The sequence below is a fragment of the Mustela nigripes genome, chromosome 9, assembly GCF_022355385.1.
Source record: "Mustela nigripes isolate SB6536 chromosome 9, MUSNIG.SB6536, whole genome shotgun sequence".
Classification (NCBI taxonomy): domain Eukaryota; kingdom Metazoa; phylum Chordata; class Mammalia; order Carnivora; family Mustelidae; genus Mustela; species Mustela nigripes.
The window spans coordinates 86,911,340-86,934,162 of NC_081565.1; the positions used below are offsets into that span (position 1 = coordinate 86,911,340).

The 22,823-nt window shown below is 41.9% G+C and overlaps 1 protein-coding gene across 3 annotated transcripts in view; it reads left to right on the plus strand.

Moving 5' to 3' along the window:
• Window positions 1-7,816: 7,816 nt before the first annotated feature.
• MFSD14B (major facilitator superfamily domain containing 14B) overlaps window positions 7,817-22,823 on the plus strand; it is a 76,136-nt gene continuing 61,129 nt past the window's right edge. For 2 of the 3 annotated variants that reach the window (XM_059412006.1, XM_059412008.1), the window contains exon 1: window positions 7,818-8,281. In XM_059412006.1, coding sequence (XP_059267989.1) covers window positions 8,174-8,281 — 108 coding nt within the window. In that variant the 5' untranslated portion in view covers window positions 7,818-8,173. Of the gene's footprint in view, window positions 8,282-22,823 lie in introns of all 3 variants that reach the window. The other variant, XM_059412005.1, reaches the window with a different exon arrangement.

A 22,823-nucleotide genomic window follows, 5' to 3' on the forward strand; every position in this document is an offset into this window, starting at 1 on the left:
ATCCTCAGGAAGCCTGCTTCTCCCTCTCCTTCTGCTGCTCCTCACTGCTTGGGCTCTGTCTCTGTCTCTGTCAAATAAATAAATAAGATCCTTTAAAAAGAAATTATTTAAAAACTATTTAAATAATTTTTTTAAAAGATCTTATTTATTTGAGAGAGTGAGCTCAAGTTGGGGGAGGGGCAGAAGGAGATGCAGAGGGTGAAGTAGACTCCCCACTGAGCAGGGACCCCAGGACCCTGGGATCATGACCTGAGCAGAAGGCAGATGCTTAACTGACTGAGCCACCCAGGTGTTACGTGTTTAATATTTCTAATAGTTATTTTTTGTTTTTGTGTCTTCAGGGTTTTCTATATGTAATATCATATCATCTGCAAAGGTAATTTTACTTCATCTGTCATTTAGATGCCTTCTATTTCTTTTTCTTGTCAAGTTTCTCTGGCTAGAACTTCCACTATTACATTAAAGAGAGGTGGTTAAAGTGCACATCCTTGCCTTGTACCAGATCTTAGACAGGAAGTTCTCATTTTTCCCCATTTGTTATGAAGTTAGATGAGGGCTTTTCATATATGGCCTTTATTGTTGAGTTAGGCTCCTTCTGTGCCTATTTTGTTGAGTTTTAATGATGAAAGATATTGACAAATGTCTTCTCTGTATCTGTTTAGATAATTATGTGGTGGGGGTGTTTTCTTGTCATATTTATTGTGAACATTGAACTATCCTTGTGTTCCAGGGATAAATTCCACTGGTCATGGTGTATGGTCCTTTCAATGTGCTCTTGAATTTAGTGTGCTAATATTTTATTGAGGATTTTTGCATCTGTGTTCATTAGGAATATTGGCTTGTACTTTAGGAACTCAGATGCTGGGTGTGTATATTTTTTTAATTGTTATGTCTTACTATTACTGAATTGACCATTTCATCATTATATTATGACCTTGTCTTTAAAGACAGGCTTTTTTTTTTTTTTAAAGATTTTATTTCTTTATTTGACAGAGAGAGATCACAAGTGGGCAGAGAGGCAGGCAGAGAGAGAGGAGGAAGCAGGCTCCCCACCGTGCAGAGAGCCCGATGTGGGGCTCGATCCCAGGACTCTGAGATCATGACCCGAGCCAAAGGCAGAGGCTTTAATCCACTGACCTACCCAGGTGCCCCTAAAGACAGGCTTTGACTTAAAGTATAATATAATTTTGTATAATATAATTATACCACCCTACTTTCTTTGATTAACATTTGCATATAATATTTTTCCCATCCATTCTTTCTTTCTTTTTTTTATTTAAAGATTTTTAAAAAATTTATTTATTTGACAGAGATCACAAATAGGCAGAGAGGCAGGCAGAGAGAGAGAGGGAAGCAGGCTCCCCACTGTGCAGAGAGTCTGACGCGGGGCTCAATTCCAGGACCCTGAGATCATGACCTGAGCCGAAGGCAGAGGTCACTGAGCCACCCAGGTGCCCCGTCTTTTTTTCTTTCTTTTTAAAAAAGTTTTCTTTAAAGATTTATCATTAATTAATCTCCACATTCAACATGGGACTTGGACTCATAATCCCAACATCGAGTCACATGCTCTTCCAACTGAGCCAGCCAGGTGCACTTCCCATTCTTTCAGGCTTACCCCGTGTGTCTTTAAATCTGAAGGGAGGTCCCTTGTAGACAGCATACCACTCCCATCATGTTTTTTTAACGATTCAGTCACTCTATGCCTTTTGACTGGTGTGGTTAATTCAAGTATATCTAAAGTAATTATTGATAATTGAGGACTTACTATAGCCCACTTATTTATTTACTTAGACTTTATTTATTTAAGAGAAGGAGAAAACAAGCCAGAGAGCACAATCAGGGGGAGTGGCAGAGGGAGAAGCAGTCTCCCCACTGATCAGGGAGCCTGATGTGGGACCCGATTCCAGGACCCTGGGATCAGGACCTGAGCCAAAGGCAGATGCTTAATGATTGAACAACCCAGGTGCCCCATCCCTTTTATTTATTAAAAAATTTTTTTAAGATTATTTATTTTATATAGAGAGGGTATTAGCACATTTTGCTCTGACATGGTAATACTGATCAACAATTGTTAGAAGGTGGAAGAGGGATATTCAAGCATCATCCAGATGGAGAAGGCACTTTAAGACCAGAAAATGAAGAAAGCCACGCCGTGTGATTTAAACAGTTTTACTCAGGGTAACTTAATGGCAGTAGGGGGTGCGCAGGGGGTGTCAGACAGATGACCGTCCAGGTGCTTTGCAGCTATTCTCTGACAAGCCCAGATCTCAATCTACAGGTTTTACAGAGTGAGTTAAAGTGGTGCCATCTGTGTAGCAGAAGGGAGGGAGGGGAAAAACTATATTATCTCTTCTAGTTATCTAAAGAACTTTAGGGAACCTCAAAACAAGCCTTCCTGAATTCTGGTCATGGCATACATTAACCTCCAAAGGGCTTGAAATACAGCCCTGAGGGAGGTCATTGCACAAACAGAAGCAAGATTTGCGGCCAAAGATAAGGATTATCAGCACACCTACCAGCATTACAATGACATCCTTATCTTGTACTGATTTTAAAATAAGCCTTAGTAGAATATCTATATACCCTGCCAATGTTATAACAAATTTCAGTGGATGCTATGGAAAAGAAAAAAAATAAACTTCAAAATTCTCCACTGCTCCCTCTAGAACAACTCTCTACTGTGAGAGTATCTTAAGAAAATGGCTTACAAATTTTTCTGGTTTTTGGTCCCAGGAGTCAGGAAATGATACTCAAGCTACTAAGTGATACAATCATTATAATCAAATAGCATGACATTGTGCATACATTTTCCTTCTTGTTTAGAAAACTGTTTGTTGAAATTAAATATTCAGAAAAATAGGCAAATCATAAGTATATAACTGATGAATTTTCACCAAATGTACAGATCTGTGTACCCAGAATCCAGATCCAGAAAGAGAACATGATCAGCCCTGTAGAAACCTCTACAATACTGATTATCCTGACTTTGAACAGCACAAATTATTTTTTTGCATTTTTTTAAGATTTTTATTTATTTGACAGATCACAAGTAGGCAGAGAGGCAGGCAGAGAGAGAGGAGGAGGAGGCAGGCTCCTGGCTGAGCAGAGAGCCAGATGTGAGGCTGGATCCCAGGACCCTGGGATCATGACCTGAGCAAAAGGCAGAGGCTTTAACCACTGAGCCACCCAGACGCCCCATTTTTTTGCATTTTTGAATCATGTAAAAGGAATCATATTGTCTGTATTCCTTTCTGTTTGACTTCTTTTGTTCAACATCAACCTGTGATTCAGTGATGCTGTTGAGAATAGTTATAATTCATTCATTTTCATTGTTGAGTGCTATTCTACTGTGTAAGCCACTGTGATTTAGGAGATAATGTATATATTTTCTCTCCAAAATAATACACTGACTGCATTACACTGTACAAATTCCTTTGTGTAAAACGGGGTTTCTCAAACTTAGCATGGACATTTTGGCCTACATAATTCTTTGCTGTTAGGGAGTATTCTACGCATTGTGGGATGTTTGTTAGCATGTCTGGCCTCTTAGCAACCTCTTCCCTCTGGTGATCCGGACAATAAAGAACATTTCTAGAAATTATCAAATGCCCCCTGGGAAGCAAAATTACACCAGTTAAGGACAGTTGGTTTGAAGAATCTGACAATTTTACAGAAACTTGGGACTGGTATATGTACCATTAGAGAAAGTCTACTTAAAAAAAAAAAAAAGTCCCTCTTGTTTTTGCTTAGATTTAAGCATGTGAGCAAATAGCAAATCCGAAACTATTTCTTTTTTTTTTTTTTTTTTTTTAAAGATTTTTTATTTATTTATTTGACAGAGAGAAATCACAAGCAGATGGAGAGACAGGCAGAGAGGGGTGGGGGGAGCAGGCTCCCCGCTGAGCAGAGAGCCCGATGCGGGACTCGATCCCAGGACCCTGAGATCATGACCTGAGCCGAAGGCAGCGGCTTAACCCACTGAGCCACCCAGGCGCCCGAAACTATTTCTTTTATTTCTTTAAGATGTATTTAATTTTGGGGTTTGTTTGAGGGGTTGTTTTTATTTAAATTCCAGCTAGTTAACATACAGTTTTGTATTAGTTTCAGGAGTACTATATAGTGCAATCAATATCTGGTACTCATCACAATTTCCCTCCTTAATCCCCAAGAAACAGACTCTTTTTTTTTTTTTTAAGACTTTATTTATTTGAGAGAGAGAGAATGAGAGAGAAAGAGCATGAGAAGAGGGAGGGTCCGAGGGAGAAGCCGACTCCCCGCTGAGCAGGGAGTCCAATGCGGGAATTGATCGCTGGACTCCAGGATCATGATCTGAGCCAAAGGCAAACACAACCAACTAAGCTACCCCAGGCATCCAAGAAACAGACTCTTACCCCTAGAGAACACACTAATAGTTACCAGAATGGAGGTGGGTGGAGGAAAGGGTTGAACAGGTCCTGGGGATTAAGGAGTACACTTGGGACAAGCCGATACGATTTCAACAAGAGAGGAAGTGTAAATAGCACGTTAAAGAGGCAACAGAGTCAAAGGCTTCTGCAAAGTCTGTGTGTGTAATATTTTCATGTTACTCAACTGTTCCCAGAGTCACTGAATGAGGAAAGACAATATCCAGAAAGAGAAAATAACTGAGAGCTTTACATAACAACTGCAACTAATTACCTCAATGATCTCTACATATATATAATCATATACTGTGCTCTCTGTCATCATCACAACAGTCCCAAGAGGGTGGGTATTAATTACCCCCAATTTGTAAATGGGGAGAATGAGGATTACGGACCTTATTTTTTTTTTTAAAGATTTTATTTATTATTTATTTGTCAGAGAGAGAGCAAGCGAGAGCAAGCATAGGCAGAGTGGAAGGCAGAGTCAGAGGGAGAAGCAGGCTCCCTGCGGAGCAAGGAGCCCGATGTGGGACTTGATCCCAGGACGCTGGGATCATGACCTGAGCCGAAGGCAGCTGCTTAACCAACTGAGCCACCCAGGCGCCCCAGGATTACAGACTTTAAAACACGTTTTCGAGGTCACATAAGCAATAACTGGTGAAATAGATCCCAGCTCAAGTGGGTCTCTCAACTACTACTGCTACCACTTCCTTTTGTCTATTGCTTAAGAGTTTCCAGTGAAAAACCACAAGTGTGTGTGTTTTTTTTTTTTTATATTAAGTATCTGATCCACACAAGCCTCAACTATCAATTCCAGCTAAAGTTCTAAATCTTGACATAAACATACCAGGTAAAAACAAGAGGAATGCACTTGTTTATAACTCTCTGGATTGTCACTTGTTCCACTTGTCCCTATGAACAATTCTGCCTTCCAAAACAGGATTAGCAACACAAAATATACTGTATGAATCCAGTAGAATGACGTAGGAAAGACTTCCAATACATACTGTGGGGCTTTTCTTCCTAAATTCACCCTGTTTGAAACAGTATTAACTGGCTTAATTTCTCCTACAAGCATTCACTGACCATCTCTTACATTCTGGGCACTGAGCCAGGCCATGGGACTACAAGATAAGTGAAAGAAGTTCCTTTTCTAAAGAAGTGTCTGGTATGATAGGCGGAATTCTAAGATGGTCCTCACGATTGTTGTACTCTAGTGTACACATGCTGCATTACCCTTCCACCAGACTGCAGGCAGGACCCGTGAATACAGGAGATACCACTTCTGTGTTTAGGCTACTCATCAGTTGACTTTGGGTAAATCAAAAAGGAGATAATCCTGGGTGGACTTGATCTACTCAACTAAGCTCTTTAAAAGAACGTGAAGTCTCAGAGAGATGCGGGAAGGAGCAAACTGCTGTGGAGAGGACCACTCAGCAAGTAACAGAACAGCCTCCAGACGCGGAGAGGAGTAGCTGACTAACAGCCAGCAAGAATATGGGGCCACAAGGAAATGAATTCCAGCAATAACTCGAGAGAGCTTGGAAGCAGACCTTTACTTGGTTGAGCTTCCAGATGAGTATGTAGTCAGCTGACATCTTGATTTTACCCTTGTGAGACCCTCAGCAAAGCCAGTTAAAATCTGCCAGATCTTTTCCCCACAGAGACACTTGGATAATACACTGGTGCTGACTTAAGCCCCTAAGTCTGAGGTAATTTGCTATGTAACAATAGGAAACTAGAAAAGTATAATTCATTATATTTTTTTAGATTGGGAAATTTGTCTGTTTTCTTTTTCTGATTATAAAAGTATACTATTATATATTCATAGCCCCAGATCAGAAGCTTATATGAAAAATATTTTTAATCCTAGAGCCAATCATTATTAAAGAAATATTCATTCTTTTTTGATTAATGTTTTTTAAAAAGATCAAACATTATTGTTTTACAATCTTTCTATGCTACAATATTGTATGCATATTGGAACTGTAAGAAATAAGTTTCTGTTGTTTAAACCATCCACCCTATGGTATTTTGTTAAGGCAGCCTGAACTAAGACACCAAAGTTAAACTAGCTCAAGGCCTGGGAGGGACCTAAGCCAGTGTGCAGACTGTGTCAGAGCACACAAAAATCTTTAAGATTGTGCATGAACTGTTTGAAATGTTAACTTTAAAAATAAAACTGCCAGTTATTTGACCAGAAAAAATGGGTTTATTCAGAAATATCAGAGAATTGCAATCCAGGGCAAGCAAGGAAGCTAGTGTTAAAACCATAGACAAGCACCAAGAACCAGAGAGAAAGGTTCTCTTACAGAGAAAGTTGGGAAGGCTGTTACAAAGAAAAAGTCCACTGGAGTAAACCAAGGATTTGAGGTATAATGGCTTTTCATTGGTTGGGCTGGTGGAGCTGGGGAGAGAACCCTTCTTCCTCCTGCTGGAATAAGACAGTAGCTAAAGCACCATAGACTTGCAAGGGGAGTCTCTCTCTGCTGGGTCTACAAATGATGCTCTGGCATGGGAGCTCAAGCTTCTGATTTCCTTTTACTAACTCTCATAGTAATAACACAAGCTGTAAATCAACGGTGGACTGATTGGACATATTTTATTGTTAGTTAAGTCTACCTGGGTTTCCCTAATAAGGAGAAAGGCGTAAGGTCTTCAGGGTTCCAAGCTTATTCCTCTTCTTTCAAGGAGGCATTGAATGCTCAACCCTCTAGCAGGAAAAAATATTCTGACCTTATCTGTACTCCAAATGGGTGCCATAGTCCTACCTGTTTGTTACCTTAGCTTTGTTAACTCCCAAGTCACTTACCTTTTGAAGTTTGGGTTGGCACCTACAAAACAGAGATGTGGTATCTTACAAGGTCCTTTATGGCCAGTAATCACGCGAGCAGCATTTACGAAGCCCGGGTTAGTATTGTTTATTTCTATCCATCATCACGTTGCCCAGAACTGGCTACTATCGTTATTTCAGACGTAAAGTTCTGTGATTCTGAGTAACCGGTTCATATCCGCCTCGTTGGAGCCATCAAGTAGCTACTGACCGGCACAGGGGCTTGCAGGTTTCCTCCTACTGTCCTTCCCACGCATCCCACAGCCTCACCGAGCTCCCCAGCAGCTTCTGTAGATTTGGGGGAGGAACATTATATCTTAGATACAGTGCATACAGCACTCTCCCAGTTCTGGATTCCCGACCGGGGTGGGGGGAGTTTGTCCCGTGTCAGAACGTGTCCATTCTGTACCTGACGAGGACACAGGGAATCATTCCAGAGCTGCCGTAATTACAAAAATCCCGCGCCTCTAGGTAGGCGGGCCACACTGGGCGGGGTCTCGGGAAACAAAGTACGGTTGGGGCGGTCCTGGGAGATGACGTACTTCCGGCGCGCGGCAGAGCCGGAGACGCGGAGGCGGGGCCCGAGGTGGGCGAGGCGCTGCTGAAAGGCTTGGGCGCGGGCCGGGAGATTGAGGCGGGAGTTTAGGCGCGGGGCGGGGCGTCCTGAGCGTCCCGGGCGGCAGCCGCCAGCCGCCGGGCGGGAGAGTGACGGTGTTTGCGGCCGTTGGTGTCAGTAGCTCCTGCGGTCCCTTCGCCGTCTCCTCAGCGGCTCCAGCCCCAGCCGCCCTTCCAGCCCTCCGCGTCGCCGCTGGCGCCGCCGCCCGACGCGCAGGCCGCCGCGGGCCGCGGAGCCCATGAGGGCGCGGGCCCTGCCGCCGCGTTCGCGGCGTCGCCGTCGTCCGAGAGCGTCCCGAGCCGGCGCGGGCATGGCCGCGGCATGAGTGCCGAGCCGCCGCCGGAGCCGGAGGACCAGGCGGCGTCGGAGCCCGCGGCGGGAGCCATGCCGGAGAAGCGCCCGGGCGCGCAGACCGCCGGCGGCGTCTCGGTGAGCCCGGGCGTGGGTTCCGGCCGCGGGGCTCAGCCCGAGGCCCCGGGTCAGGGGAGCCTGGGCGGGGCCCGGGCGCTGGGTGCGCGGTGCGGGCAGGGGCCTGCGTCCCCCGCGGTTTGGGCAGACATGGAGCGTCGGCTTGGGCTCCGGCTCTCGGAAAGCCCGTCCTTTCCGGGGTCGGCCACTGGATTCCTCTCCACTGGGCTTTCCCAGCGCCGCTGCTGGCCACACAGATCTCGAGGGGGTTATTGTTTCAAAGAGCGCTAGACACAGGTCCCGAGTACAAATAATGCAGTTCTTTCCAGAATTTCCAGACGTGTGCCTGGCGTGAGATTTCCGTGGGGCATTTCCCGGCCGAGCCTGCATGGACGTGGAGGGGCTTCAACCGGGAAGTTGGCTGTGGAGGCCGGGCAGCCCCTCCGCCGCTTCCTCCCGCCCGCGGTCGCGCCGTTGCAGGGCAGGATCTCGCGGCCGGCTGCGGAGGCCAGGGCCCCGCTGCGGAGCGTGTGCAGGCCGGGCTCGCGCCCCGGTTTTACGCCAAGTTCAGGAGGCTTCCGAGCCCTGACCTCAGTGGCCCAGATTCGGCAGAGCAGGCTTTGTCAGTGGCGCTTTGGTTTGCTGTGGTGGAATACTTAGCAGAGAGCGCCAGTCATTTCTTAAAGACTTTTGGAGCAGGGGGGCGGGGGGGAGTGTATTTAGGACAGGAAATGCAGAAACCTTACAGTGACTAGAAACTAACACAAAACTAGAAATTTTAGGAAAATCAAGTGTATGCAGTTGGCTTCACATTGGAGCTTAGGTATTTGTATTTTCTTTAAAAAAAACGCTGCATGATTCTTCCTTGGTGAGGGGAGTCTCCATTAGGAGACTTGGGAGGGTGGGTGAAGTAGGGGCAGTAAGTAGAACGGAGCCAGAAGAGCTGGTTTCTCGTCCTGGATCTCTGAGAACCGGGGTGCACTAGACAGGGTCTCGACACAACCCTGACACTCGGTGTCTCCTCTGTAGCAGGAGAGCTTAGGAGTGGTGAGGGACCCGCCTTGCTCAAGTGAATTCTAGTTTTTGAAAAAGCATTAGGAGTTCCTCAAGATTTCCATAAAGAGAGTTTTGTGTTCGAGGGAAGGAAATCCCAGAGAATTAGTTTTTCTCGTTTTGTTTTTGGTTATTTAAAAAGTAGACTTGTCATCTTCCTCCCCCCTCTAAACTAAACCAAACTGCCAGGTCCTCCTCCTGTCTTTGAATTGATAGACCGTAATTACTAACCAGAGGCAACGCCAGGAACGTGAGAGGTAGCCTCCTTCATCCCTTGCCATGCTTACAACTTCCAGTACGTTACCAAGTCTAGGTCATTCTACCAGACGCAGATTTTAGGTTTTTATTCTCTGCGTCCCTATGGTTCATTTCCTCAGCATTTTGTGCTTAGATTTTGACTTACTTGGGGGGACCCTTGCTTACCTCACATTGGTCTGCTGTCCACGGTGTTGATCAGCGTGATCTAACATGTAAATGTGATAATTACTGCTGTCCTGAAATTTTTTCATTGGCTCCCTTGGTTTATTGGATAGAAAAATAACCCGGCAGGTTGAAGCATTATAGCATAGTGATTAGGTGAGCATGCTTGGAATCCCAGTTCCCACCTTTTATTACCTGCATAACTTTGGGCAAGTTACATAATATCTCTGAATTAATAATAGTATTTACCACAGAGGATTGTGAGGGTTACAGCAACCCTCCACCTAGTAAGTTCTCAATAAATATTAGCTGTTACTAATTCTCATTTTTTTTTTAAAGATTTTATTTATTTATTTGACAGACACAGATCACAAGTAGGCAGAGAAGCAGGCAGAGAGAGTTGGGGGGGGGGGGGGAAGCAGGCTCCCTACGGGAGCAGAGAGCCCCGATGTGGGGCTCGATCCCAGGACCCTGGAATCATGACCTGAGGGGAAGGCAGAGGTTTTAACCCACTGAGCCACCCAGGCGCCCCAATTCTCATTATTTTCAGCATGAATGATTGGACAGTATGTATAGGTGATCCCTGCCAGTCACCTACTAAAAATTAAAGTTCCTAATTTTACGTGCTTAGAGCTAGAACTTTTGAGGGATGTTTACTCAAGGACACTTAGACACACTATTCCCTGATTCCTTTTCCTGTGGACCCTGATGCTAATATGATAATTTGGGCACAAGTACATTCCTGCCCAGTCTTTCCTGGTCTCTGAGGGTGCATGGAGTCAGTATTGATAAACTGCAGCAGATACGGACCGAGTTTTCTGACGCTGTACTTGTGAAATGACTAGCACGGGCAGGTGGCACAGTTCAGAACCTGGTGCTTTTTGAGATGTGTGGTGGCTGGGAAGGCAAATGAATGCCTTTAATCACGTAGGTTCATATTGTATCCTGGCAACCTAAATTATGCGTCTTTCCTGCTTGCACTTTCTGTCTGGTATCACTTCCAGGAGCTATGTTCTGCAGCCTCCATGACTTGATTTCATTTTAATGTATTGGAATTTCCTTAAAGCTTGATTCCAGTGATACTCATTATTTCAGATTCTTAGAAGCTAATAATTGTGGGAGAGACTGCCCATACACAGGGAACCTGCTGACAGCTTTTCAACCTTGTTTGGCAAAGAGATTTATTGACCAGGAGACTGGCAGAGAAATCTATTGATCTGAGTAATAAAAGGGAATCAAGTATTTACTTCAAGAGATCATTGCCTTGTAGAAAACAGATATGTGTTTAGCAAACAAGTTCTTGTTTTATTATTTCCTCTTTGCTCTGTCCTTTCCTAATCCTGTGTGTACAAACAACTTGAGATGTTTTATCAGAATTGTTTGCATTATCATTAAATGTATACTTTCCATTATACTTAACCTTCATAGCCAGGTAAGGGGAAAGTTTTTTTTGGCATCATATACCCATGAACATCTGATGAAAATTAAGAATTTGCTGCAGAGAAAACACAACCACGTTTAGCATACTATTTCAGGATGTTTTGGACTCCAGAAGCCAATGCTTAGAAATGGGTTTAGAATTCTGTTATGAGGTCTCTCAGGATCAATGTTGTTCTGGTGACATTTGCTGTCTCTTAAGTTGATTTTCCCAAGACTGTTTCAGAAGGTTTTCTATAAAGGTTAATTTTGATTTTTGAGAACAAGAATATTATTTATTATGTAGGCAAATGGAAATAATACTCAAGAGCAGCTTCAGGTAAAAAAAAAAATGCTAAAATGACTATGTTATGTTTATAAAAAGATAAAAGAGGATCTAGGGACATAGGGAAAATTATTTCAATTGTTTCTTGACACTGTTAGGGACCAGTACAATCATTTCAGTAATAGTACTGGCACATTGGCATAGCAACCTCTCTTAAGTAAATTATGCCAGATAAGGGGAGAAACTGAAAGCATTTGTGAGTAGTAGATACATTGCAATTTAAAAAAGCAAATACGTGCTTTCATAGAAACATTTACTGTATTTTGTATTTAGAATTATGTAAATTTCTAAGTAGTTCAGTATCATCACAGTCAGCCTTTGTCATAACACAGGCTTATGCTTGCAGTTATGTTGTTCTCAGGTCTCGTATAGGCAGGATTTTGTAGATCTTGCTTCTTAGGGTATTTGAGCATCCTTTCCACCATTTCTCTCACTAGATTAAGTCTTTGAAGGTAGGGACTACAGCTGTGTTTCTTTTAATCTGAAATAGTCTTTAAGGAGATGATCAATAAATGATAATAAAGAAGTCAGTCTAGCTTGAAGCCAGTTTTTTGTCAATGACATAAGCTTGTCTTACTTTTTTTTTTTTTCTCTTGTCATTTATATAATATGCTTTGGCCTTATAAAACAAGTTGGGGAGTTCTAATTTCTTTTCTCTGAAGGTTTTGTGTAATACTGGTAAAATAATTGAAGAACTTTATGGTTTTTAGGCTGGGGTAAGGTAGTAATCTAGGTTTTCTTTTCTTTTTTTTTTTTTTTTAAGATTTTATTTATTTATTTGACAGAGAGAGACCACAAGTAGGCAGAGAGGCAGGCAGAGAGAGAGAGAGGAGGAAGTGGACTCCCTGCTGAGCAGAGAGCCCGATGCGGGACTCGATCCCAGGACCCTGAGATCATGACCTGAGCCGAAGGCAGCAGCTTAACCCACGGAGCCACCCAGGCGCCCCAGTAATCTAGGTTTTCTATTTGATTTTTCTTTTCCTGTCTGTTTTAGTAAGTTGTATTTTGTTAGGAATTTGTCCATTTTTACCTTTAGATTAACTGGCATGAAGTCGTTCCTAATAGCCTCTTAGGCTTTTTCAAACTACTCTAAGATCCTTACTGTTTTTATTGCTGACGCTGGTAGTTTTCACCTCATCTTATAATTTTTTTTTTTTTAAGATTTTATTTATTTATTTGACAGACAGACATCACAAGTAGGCAGAGAGGCAGGCAGAGAGAGGAGGAAGCAGGCTCCCCGCTGAGCAGAGAGCCCGACGCGGGGCTCGATCCCAGGACCCTGAGATCATGACCTGAGCCGAAGGCAGCGGCTTAACCCACTGAGCCACCCAGGCACCCCTCTTATAATTTTTTAATAAAGATTTTATTTATTTATTTGACAGAGATAGAGAGCACAAGTAGGCAGAGCAGCAGGGAGAGGGAGAAGCAGGCTCTTTGCTGAGCAAGGAGCCCAGTGCGGGGCTCAGTCCCTGCACCCTGGGATCATGACTCAAGCTGAAGGCAGCCGCTTCACTGACTGAGCCACCCAGGCACCCCTTCGCCTCATCTTTACAAAAAATAATAGTAATTCTCCAGTGTATCTGGGTAATGATCAGTTTTGCAAATGATGATAATTTTGTGTCTTCTGTATTTCTATGTTGTATGAGCTAGAATATCCAGGAAAAGGTTCAGTAGCAATGGTAAAAGTAAAAAGGTAAAGCTTTCTCTTCGTAACAGAAATAGATTTTTTCATTGTTAAGGATGGTGTAAACTATATGTATGAGAGAAATATGTTTTATTACCTGACAGAAGCATCTTTTTATTTCTCTCTCTCTTTTTTTTAATGCATCCTCGTCCTTCTTTCCCCCTCTTTATTCCTTCTTGCCTCGCTCCCCACTTTCTTCCAGTTCAGTGTCTATAGAACCTTCACAAGTAGGCTACAAAGTTTGAGATGTGCCCTGGAGAAAGACATTGTGGCATGTAAGGGCATTGCTTTAGGAGAATTGGAGACAAATTTGTCATCAGTACCTGCAATCAACTCTAATAAATAACCTGCTAAAACATAGAACATCTGCGAAATTGTGTCTGCTTCTGCCTAGCTCCCTGACTTTTTTTTTTTTTTTTTAAAGATTTAATTTATTTGACAGAGAGAGATCACAAGTAGGCAGAGAGGCAGACAGAGAGAGAGAGAGGAGGAAGCGGACTCCCTGCTGAGCAGAGAGCCCGATGCGGGACTCGATCCCAGGACCCCGAGATCATGACCTGAGCCGAAGGCAGCGGCTTAACCCACTGAGCCACCCAGGCGCCCGCTCCTTGACTTTTTAATGCATAGTTTTATATTTGCTTATATTTCTAAAATAGCTTTATTGAAATAAAATTGACATAGTAAAAACTATGTTTAGAGTGTATAGGTTTGTGTTTTGACATATGTATACACTTGTAAAATCATTACCACAGTCAAAATAGTGAATATATCACTCCCAGAAGTTTCCTTGTGCTCATTTTTTTTTTAAAAGATTTTATTTATTTATTTGACAGAGAGAGATCACAAGCAGACAGAGAGGCAGGCAGAGAGAGAGAGGGAAGCAGGATCCCTGCTGAGCAGAGAGCCCGATGGCGGGACTCGATCCCAGGACTCTGGGATCATGACCTGAGCCGAAGGCAGAGGCTTAACCCACTGAGCCACCCAGGCGCCCCCCTTGTGCTCATTTTACACCCTTTCTCTCCACCTACTCTGTAAGCAAGCATTTATCTACTTTCTGTCCCTATATTTTACTTTTAATTTTTTAGCATATGCTCTTTTTGGTTTGGCTTTTTTTCCCCTCAACATAAATTGAGATTTATCCGTATTGTATATAAATCAGTGCATTCGTTTTGGTGCTGAGTAGTATTCCATTGCCAAGATCTGCCACAATTTGTCCATTCAGCATTGATGAACATTTGGTTTATCACCAGGTTTTGGCTAGTATAAATAAAGTTGCCATGAGCATTTGTCTACCAATCTTTGTATGGGATATACTTTTATCAGAATGGAATGGGTGAATCATAGAAACAATACATAGGTGTACTGTTTAACTTTTTAAGAAGATTGCCAAACTCTTCTCTAAAGTGATTGTACAGTTTTACGTTGTCACTAGCTCTGTGAGGGTTCCACTTCATCCACATCCTCAACACTTAGCTTTATTATTATTTTTTTAATTTTATTTAATTATTTGACAGAGATCACAAGTAGGCAAGGAGGCAGGCAGGGGGCGGAAGGGAGGCAGGCTCCCTGCTGAGCAGAGAGCCCAGTGTGGGGCTCAACCCCAGGACCCTGGGATCGTGATCTGAGCCAAAGGCAGAGGTTTTAACCCAATGAACCACCCAGGCGCCCCTCAACAGTTAGTTTTAGCCCGTGTAATAGGTCTGCAGTGTATCTTACTGTGTTTTTAATTTGGATGTCCCTGTGGCTTATGATGTTCAACATCCCTCTGTAAGTTTACTTGCCATCTTTGTATCTTCTTGGTGAAGTGTCTGCTTAAGTCTAGCCTATTTTTTGTTGTTGTTGTAAGGTTATTATCTTAAAATTGCTTTTGGAGAGTTCTTTATACATTTGGGATGTAAATCCTTTATTAAATATATGCTTTGCAAAAATTTTCTTCCTAGCTGTGCTTCTGGAAGAACAGAGTTTTTAATTTTCATGAAATTTAATTTATTCATTTGTTCTTTCATGAATAGTGTTTTTAAAAGAAAACATCTAAGAAGTGCTTGTTTCCTGTGTTTTTAGAAGTTTTTTAGATTTTTACAATTAGGTTTATGACCATTTTGAATTATTTTAAAATATGGTGCAGTGTGGATGGAAGTTCTTTTTTTGTGTATGGATAACTGATTGTTGTATGCTTTGTTGAAGAGGTGTTTTTTTTTTTTGTTTTTGTTTTTGTTTTAAGATTTTACTTATTTGAAAGAGAAAGCCTGTGGTGGGGAGGGGTAGAGAGAGGGAAAAGGGGTAGAGAGAGAGAATCTCAAGGTGACTCAGTGCTGAGCACAGATCCTGATTTGGTGCTCAGTCCCAAAACCCCGAGATCCTGACCTGAGCTAAAACTAAGAGTCCAATACTTACCCAGCTGAGCCACGTACACCCCCTGGAAAGACCTTTTTTTCACTAAATTGTCTTTGCACTTTATTGGAAATTCACTTTCAGTTGTCCATGTATGTGTCAGTCTATTCTGGATTCTCTGTTTCATCTATTTATCGTTATATCAGTACCACTTAATCTGTATTACTGGAGGTACCTAATACTTGAAACAAATAGCATAAGGCTTCCAACTTTGTTTTCTTTTAAAATTATTTTGACTATTCTAGGTCCTTTACATTTAGAAGTATAGAATCAGATTATTGGCTAATACCAAAAAAACCCAAAACCCTGCTTGTATTTTCATTGGTCGTTTGTTGACTCTGCTGATCAGTTTGGGAAGAATTGAAGACGACATTGAGTCTCCTCATCCATGAAGGAGGTGCTGCTCCATTTATTTTAGGTCTTTTAAATTTCCCACCAGTATTGTAGTTTTCAGTATATAGCTCTTTCACGTCATTTGTCAAATTTTACTGTAGTTCATTTTTTTTTTTTAAAGATTTTTATTTATTTATCAGAGAGAGAGGGAGAAAGCGGGCACAGGCAGACAGAATGGCAGGCAGAGGCAGAGGGAGAAGCAGGCTCCCTGCTGAGCAAGGAGCCCAATGTGGGACTTGATCCCAGGATGCTGGGATCATGACCTGAGCCGAAGGCAGCTGCTTAACCAACTGAGCCACCCAGGTGTCCCTCATAATTCATATTTTTGATGCTATTGTACATACCAGTGTAAATGTATTAAAAATGTGAACTCTTAAAAAATTCAGATTTATAGTTGTTTGTTGCCAGTATATTGAAATACAGTTGATTTAAGAAATTCTCTTAACATTGGGGCGCCTGGGTGGCTCAGTGGTTAAGCCGCTGCCTTCGGCTCAGGTCATGATCTCAGGGTCCTGGGATCGAGTCCCGCATCGGGCTCTCTGCTCGGCAGGGAGCCTGCTTCCTCCTCTCTCTCTCTCTGCCTGCCTCTCTGCCTACTTGTGATTTCTCTCTGTCAAATAAATAAATATAATCTTTAAAAAAAAAAAAGAAATTCTCTTAACATTGTGATATATTGCAATATTGACTATTTTAACCTTTTTTTTTTTTTTTTTTTAAGTGGGTTCCACTCTGGGCCCAGTGTGGGGCTTGAACTCACAAACCTGAGATCAAGACCTGAGCTGAGGTCAAGAGTTGGATAGTTGGAAGCTTAACTCACTGAGCTATCCAGGTGCCACTTTGCCCTTTTTTAAGAAATTTATTTACTTACTTGAGAGAGTGAGCGAGAGAGCATGAGCAGATGGAGAGTAAAGACAGAGAGGGAGAAGCAGGCTCCACACTGAGCAAGGGAGCTCGACCCCAGGACCATGGGATCTTGATAAGAGCCAAAGGCAGACAGCTAACAGAGTAAGTCGCTCCGGTGCCCCAATGCCTTAACCATTTTTAAGCATGCAGTTTAGTAGTGTTAAATATATTTATATTATTGGGAAACCAATCTCGAGAACTTTTTCAGTTTGTAAAATTAACTTCTATGTCCATTACATGGCATTTACCCCATCCCCCATTCCCTAATAACCACCTTTCTGCTTTCATTTACTTTAAATTTGCCTACTCTAGATACCTCATCTAAGTGGAATCACAGTCTTTTGTGACACTCAGCATAATATCCTCACTGTTGTTATTGACACGTGTTGAAATATGTTGTCTTTAAGATTGTTGAAGACTGGGGCGCCTGGGTGGCGCAGTGGGTTAAAGCCTCTGCCTTTGGCTCAGGTCATGATCCCAGGATCGGGCTCTCTGCACGGCGGGGAGCCTGCTTCCTCCTCTCTCTCTGCCTGCCTCTCTGCCTGTTTGTGATCTCTGTCAAATAAATAAATAAAATCTTTAAAAAAAAAAAAAAAGATTGTTGAAGACTGGTAGTGTGCCTCAGAATTTCCTTCAAGACTGAATAGTATTCCAGTTTATGTGTATACTGCGTTCTGTTTCTGCAGTTATCTGTTGAGTGTTTCATTGCTTCTAGGTGGTGGTGGTGGTGGTGATTATTTGACTATTGTGAATAATGCCTTTGTGAACATGATTGTAGAAATAAATTTCTCTTTGAGGGGCGCCTGGGTGGCTCAGTGGGTTAAGCCGCTGCCTTCGGCTCAGGTCATGATCTCAGAGTCCTGGGATCGAGTCCCGCATCGGGCTCTCTGCTTGGCGGAGAGCCTGCTTCCCTCTCTCTCTCTCTCTCTGGCTGCCTCTCCGTCTACTTGTGATTTCTCTCTGTCAAATTAATAAATAAAATCTTTAAAAAAAAAAAAAAAATTTCTCTTTGAGATCCTGCTTTCAGTTCTTTTGGAGACCTACCTAGAAGTGGAATCACTGGATTATTGGATAATTCCATTTTTAATTTTTTTTTTAAAAGATTTTATTTATTTATTTGACAGAGATCACAAGTAGGCAGAGAGGCAGGCGAGAGGGTGGTGGGGAAGCAGGCTCTGTGCAGAGCAGAGAGGGCTTGATGTGGGGCTCCATCCCAGGACCCTGGGATCATGACCTGAGCCCAAGGCAGAGGCTTTATTTAACCCACTGAGCCACCCAGCTGCCCCTCCATTTTTAATTTTTGAGGGACCACCATGCTGTTTCCCTTTCTGGCTGCACCATTTTAAATTCCTACCAACATTACACAAGGATTCCAGTATCTCTACATCTCCACCGACATCTGTCATTTTCTGGTTTTCATTTTGTTTTGGAGAGTAATCCTGATGAATGTGAGGTGGTATCTCATTTTGATTTTGCATTTCACTTATTAGTGATTTTGATCATCTTTTCATATGTTTATTAGCCATTTTATAGTCTTTTGCTTTTTTTTTTTTTTTAAAGATTTTATTTATTTATTTGACAGAGATTACAAGTAAGCAGAGAGAGGAGGAAGCAGGCTCCCTGCCGAGTAGAGAGCCCGATTCGGGGCTTGATCCCAGGACCCTGGGATCATGACCTGAGCCAAAGGCAGAGGCTTTAACCCACTGAGCCACCCAGGCGCTCCAGTCTTTTGCTTTTTTTAAAAATTGGGTTGTTACTGTTGTTATTTTGAGTTATTGGGGTTCTTGATAAATTCTGCAAATTATCGTTTTATTTTCTCCATAGGTTGCCTTTTCACTCAGTTGATTGTATCTTTGGATGTGCAGAAGTTTTAAATTTTGGTAACATCCAGCTTACCTGTTTTTACTTTTGTTGTCTGTTTTTTGGTGTCATATCAATATATCATAGTCAAATCCAGTGTTAAAAGCTTTCCCCTTATGTCATTTTGTAGGAGTTTTAGGTCTTTTTTTTTTTTTTTAAAGATTTTATTTATTTATTTGACAGGGAGAGAGAGAGCACAAGCAGGGGGAGCAGCAGGCAGAGAGAGAGGGAGCAGCAGCAAGCTCCCTTCTGAGCAAGGAGCTCGATACGGGCTCCATCCCAGGACCCTGGGATCATGACCTGAGCCAAAGGCAGATGCTTAACCAACTGAGTCACGCAGGTGCCCAAGAGTTTTATGTCTTACATTTCGGGTTTTGGTGTATTTTAAAAGTTTATGATTTTGATGAAGCCCAATATCTTCTTTTTCTTTAGTTGCTGTGGAGCCATGTCTAAGAATCTATAACTAAATTCAAGATTTACCTCTGTTTTCTTCCAGAAGCTTTGTGGCTTTAGGTTAGATCATTTACCTGGTCTGAGTTAACTTTTGTATATGGGGTAAGGTAGAGTTCCAGCTTCATTCTTTATATGTGGAAATTCAGTTGTTTCAGCATCATTTGTTGAAGAAACTTTTCTTTCCCTTTTTGAATGGATTTGGCACTTTTGCCAAAAATCAGCAGAACATAGATGTATGGGTTTATTTGTGGAAACTCAGTGCTAGTCAGTTGGTGTATATGACAGCCCCTCTCTCTTCTGCTCTCATGTGGGCAAGCCACTGATGTTTGCTGTGTACTGTGATCTTTGAGTTGGGGATCATGTTTGGGACAAATGGGAGTAGCTTTCAACCTTATCTTTTTCCAATTGAAGGCAGATGACCTGATTCACAAAAGCCAGATGCTCTAGTTCATCTGATGTTTTCAGGTCATGTTGAGAAAGCAAGTGAGGGATTAGTGGAGATTGTTCTTTTGTCCAGGTACACACTGAACCAGGCCAGACTCCTTCGTGTGGGAAAGGCAAGGGGGTGGATAAGTAAAGGGCCGCACCTGGCCTGAGGAACTGTCTAATTTGGCTCCTGTCACCTCTTCCTTTGGTTGCCGCAGTCCGTGTCCATGCTACTTGTCCTATATATGTGCTGTTTCTACTTGTGGAGAACTTTGGGCTCTCTAAGAAAGGTAGTTTAAATAATAAAGTGGTTAGTAGCATATACTCTGGAGGTAAATGTGTGGATGGAACACCAGCCTAGGCACTTAGTAACTGTGTGAAATGGGCTAGTTACTTGAATTCTCTGCATCTGAGTTTTGTCACCTATAAAAAGGGAATAAAGTGTAATTTAGGATACTTTTTGCCTTAGGATAGCTTAGGATTTTTTGTGGTAGCTCTTTAGAGTGTTTAGAATTTAAAATTTTATTTTAATTTTTAATTTAAAATTTTATATTCTATGAAATGGTAGCAGGGATAGTATCTTCTGTTGATACCATTGCCCCCAGCATCTAGCTGACATAATAGACCTCAACAGATGTAAGTTAGTGAATTAACCACTTAGAATCGAATGTTTTCGTTCTTTTTTTATAAAGATTTCATTTATTTATTTGACAGAGAGAGAGAGATCACAAGTAGGCAGAGAGGCAGAGAGAGGGGGAAGCAGGCTCCCTGCTGAGCAGAGAGCCCAATGCAGGGCTCCATCCCAGCCGAGCTGAAGGCAGAGGCTTTAACCCACTGAGCCACCGAGGGTCCCCGAATGTTTTCATTCTTAAAGAAGATTGATATAGGTAGAAATACTTACAAAAGCAGTCCTTGGCATCTTGTTTTGCTTTAAGTCAGGTGGTGTTGGCAAATTAGAGAGTTTGAGAAGTTGAGTTAAAAGAAGTTATTTTACAAATGTTTAATAAATGCTTAGTCTATCCAACATCATAGTCATTGTATTTATTCAGCTATTTAATGTAGTGCTGAGAAAATTTTCATAATTTTTGTAGAAGTTATTTCATCTGAAGAAGCAACAAAATTGTTTTTCTTACTGGCATTCCAGTATTAGGAGGAAGAAAGCAAAATGTTCAGGTATAATTATTTGTTTTAAAATTATTTGTGTTCTTCATCTTTGTGTTTTTATATATATATATATATATATATTTTTTTTTTTTTAAGACCTTATTTGCTTATTTGACAGAGAGAGACAGAGAGGTCACAAGTAGGCAGAGAGGCAGGCAGAGAGAGAGAGAGAGGGAGAAGCAGGCTCCCCGCCAAGGAGAGAGCCCGATGCGGGGCTCGATCCCAGGACCCTGGGATCATGACCTGGGCGGAAGGCAGAGGCTTAACCCACTGAGCCACCCAGGCGCCCCTGTGTTTATATTTTAAAAGATTTCTGATAAGGAATTTATTTTTGATGGAGCAAGAAGTACTAAGTGTCTGAATTTTTTAAATACTAAGAGCTTATAGTGAAACATACATCTAAATGCCTTCAGTACTACTGAAGAGATGACTTTGAATCTTACGGGGTTCCAGTTCCAGTTTTCAATTAAAATGTATTTTAAAATCATTCTTCTGCCTAGAAGTACAATGGAACCAACAGATTATAGTTACAATCTTAGTTCCTTAGCTTACCCATTAAAATCAAACTAAAATACTTCATTTTTAATAGCTTAACATTGTTCATGGTGTAATGATACACTTGATAATAATGGATTTTTTTTTTATTGTACTTGATAGGAGGTACAGGAATTGTGTGCTTATTTTGACAGTATAGTATCACCAAAGACCCAAGTGGGCTCATCCATTCATATACTCTGCTCTTCCCAGGTTGCTAGTTTTTGGTCTTTAGGATTGACCACATTTGGTCTCCAGTTGGCTGTTGTTGCTAAGTGTCACATGCTTACACAACAGTGCCCTCACACTGGAAACAGTAATGTTTTCATATATGTCCCTAGAAGAGTGAAGGAAAGTCCTTAAGCCCCCTGACATATTTCCCCTCATATCTCACTGGCCAGAATTGGGTGATACAGTTCATTCCTATTTTAAGTCATTGAATTATCTTGGTCAAGTTGGCTCATCAAGATTGAGCTATGGACCTGAAAAGTTCTCAAGCCTGTAGTGGCAGGAGGTGACTACGTTCTCTTTCCGCACACAGTTGCTAAATTCGAACACAGTTGGGAATTTGTTAATAAATAAGTCTTGGGTGGTATGGGAAGTCAGCTTTTTCTGTCACAAAACCTGTTACCTGCTGAGTTCAGGGTACATTTAGAGAAGTACTGTTGAGATCCTTGCCTTTGAGAGGTGTTGTGTAGTATAGGAGAGAGAATAGTTATGTATGGCAAAGAGGCTATAGGGGTTTGGTGGGGAAGCACCCGCCTCTGCTCAGGGTAGTTAAGAAATGTCAGCAGCTTCTCAGATACTTTATCAGGTTACTGATATTTATAAACTTCCCTTCGTATTCCACTTACACTGGGGCCAGCAAACTTTCTTGTGTTAAGAATCTGATGTAACCATAGCTTTGGAGTAATTTTGGAAATCATGAACTGTGAGTCCTCCCACTGTACTACTTTTTTTCAAGGTTGTTTTGACCCTTCTGGGTTGTTTACATTTCTGTGTGAAGTTTAGGATTATCTCATCAAGTTCTGTAATAAAAGACTGCTGGGATTTTGATATGGATTGCATTGAATATGTAGATCCATTCTTGGAGAATTATATTAACAATTTTTTTAAAAGATGTTTATTTGTTTATTGACAGATCACAAGTAGAGAGGCAGGCAGAGAGAGGGAGAAATAGGCTCCCTGCTGAGCAGAGAGCCGGATTCGGGACTCAATTCTGGTCAATCCCAGGACCCTGGGATCATGACCTGAGCTGAAGACAGAGGTTTAACCCACTGAGCCACCCAGGCGCCCTATATTAACAATATTAAATATTCTGATTCATGGGCATGGAATACCTGTATATTTATTTCAACTTTATTTTGTTTCAGTATACAACTTTAACTCTTTGTTAAACTATTCCTAGGTTTTTTATGCTGTTTTAAGTGGAATTGTTTTATCAATTAAAAAATCTGATGATAAATATTTTAGGCTTTGCAACTGTTCAGCTCTGCCAGTGTAGCACAAAAGCAACCTTT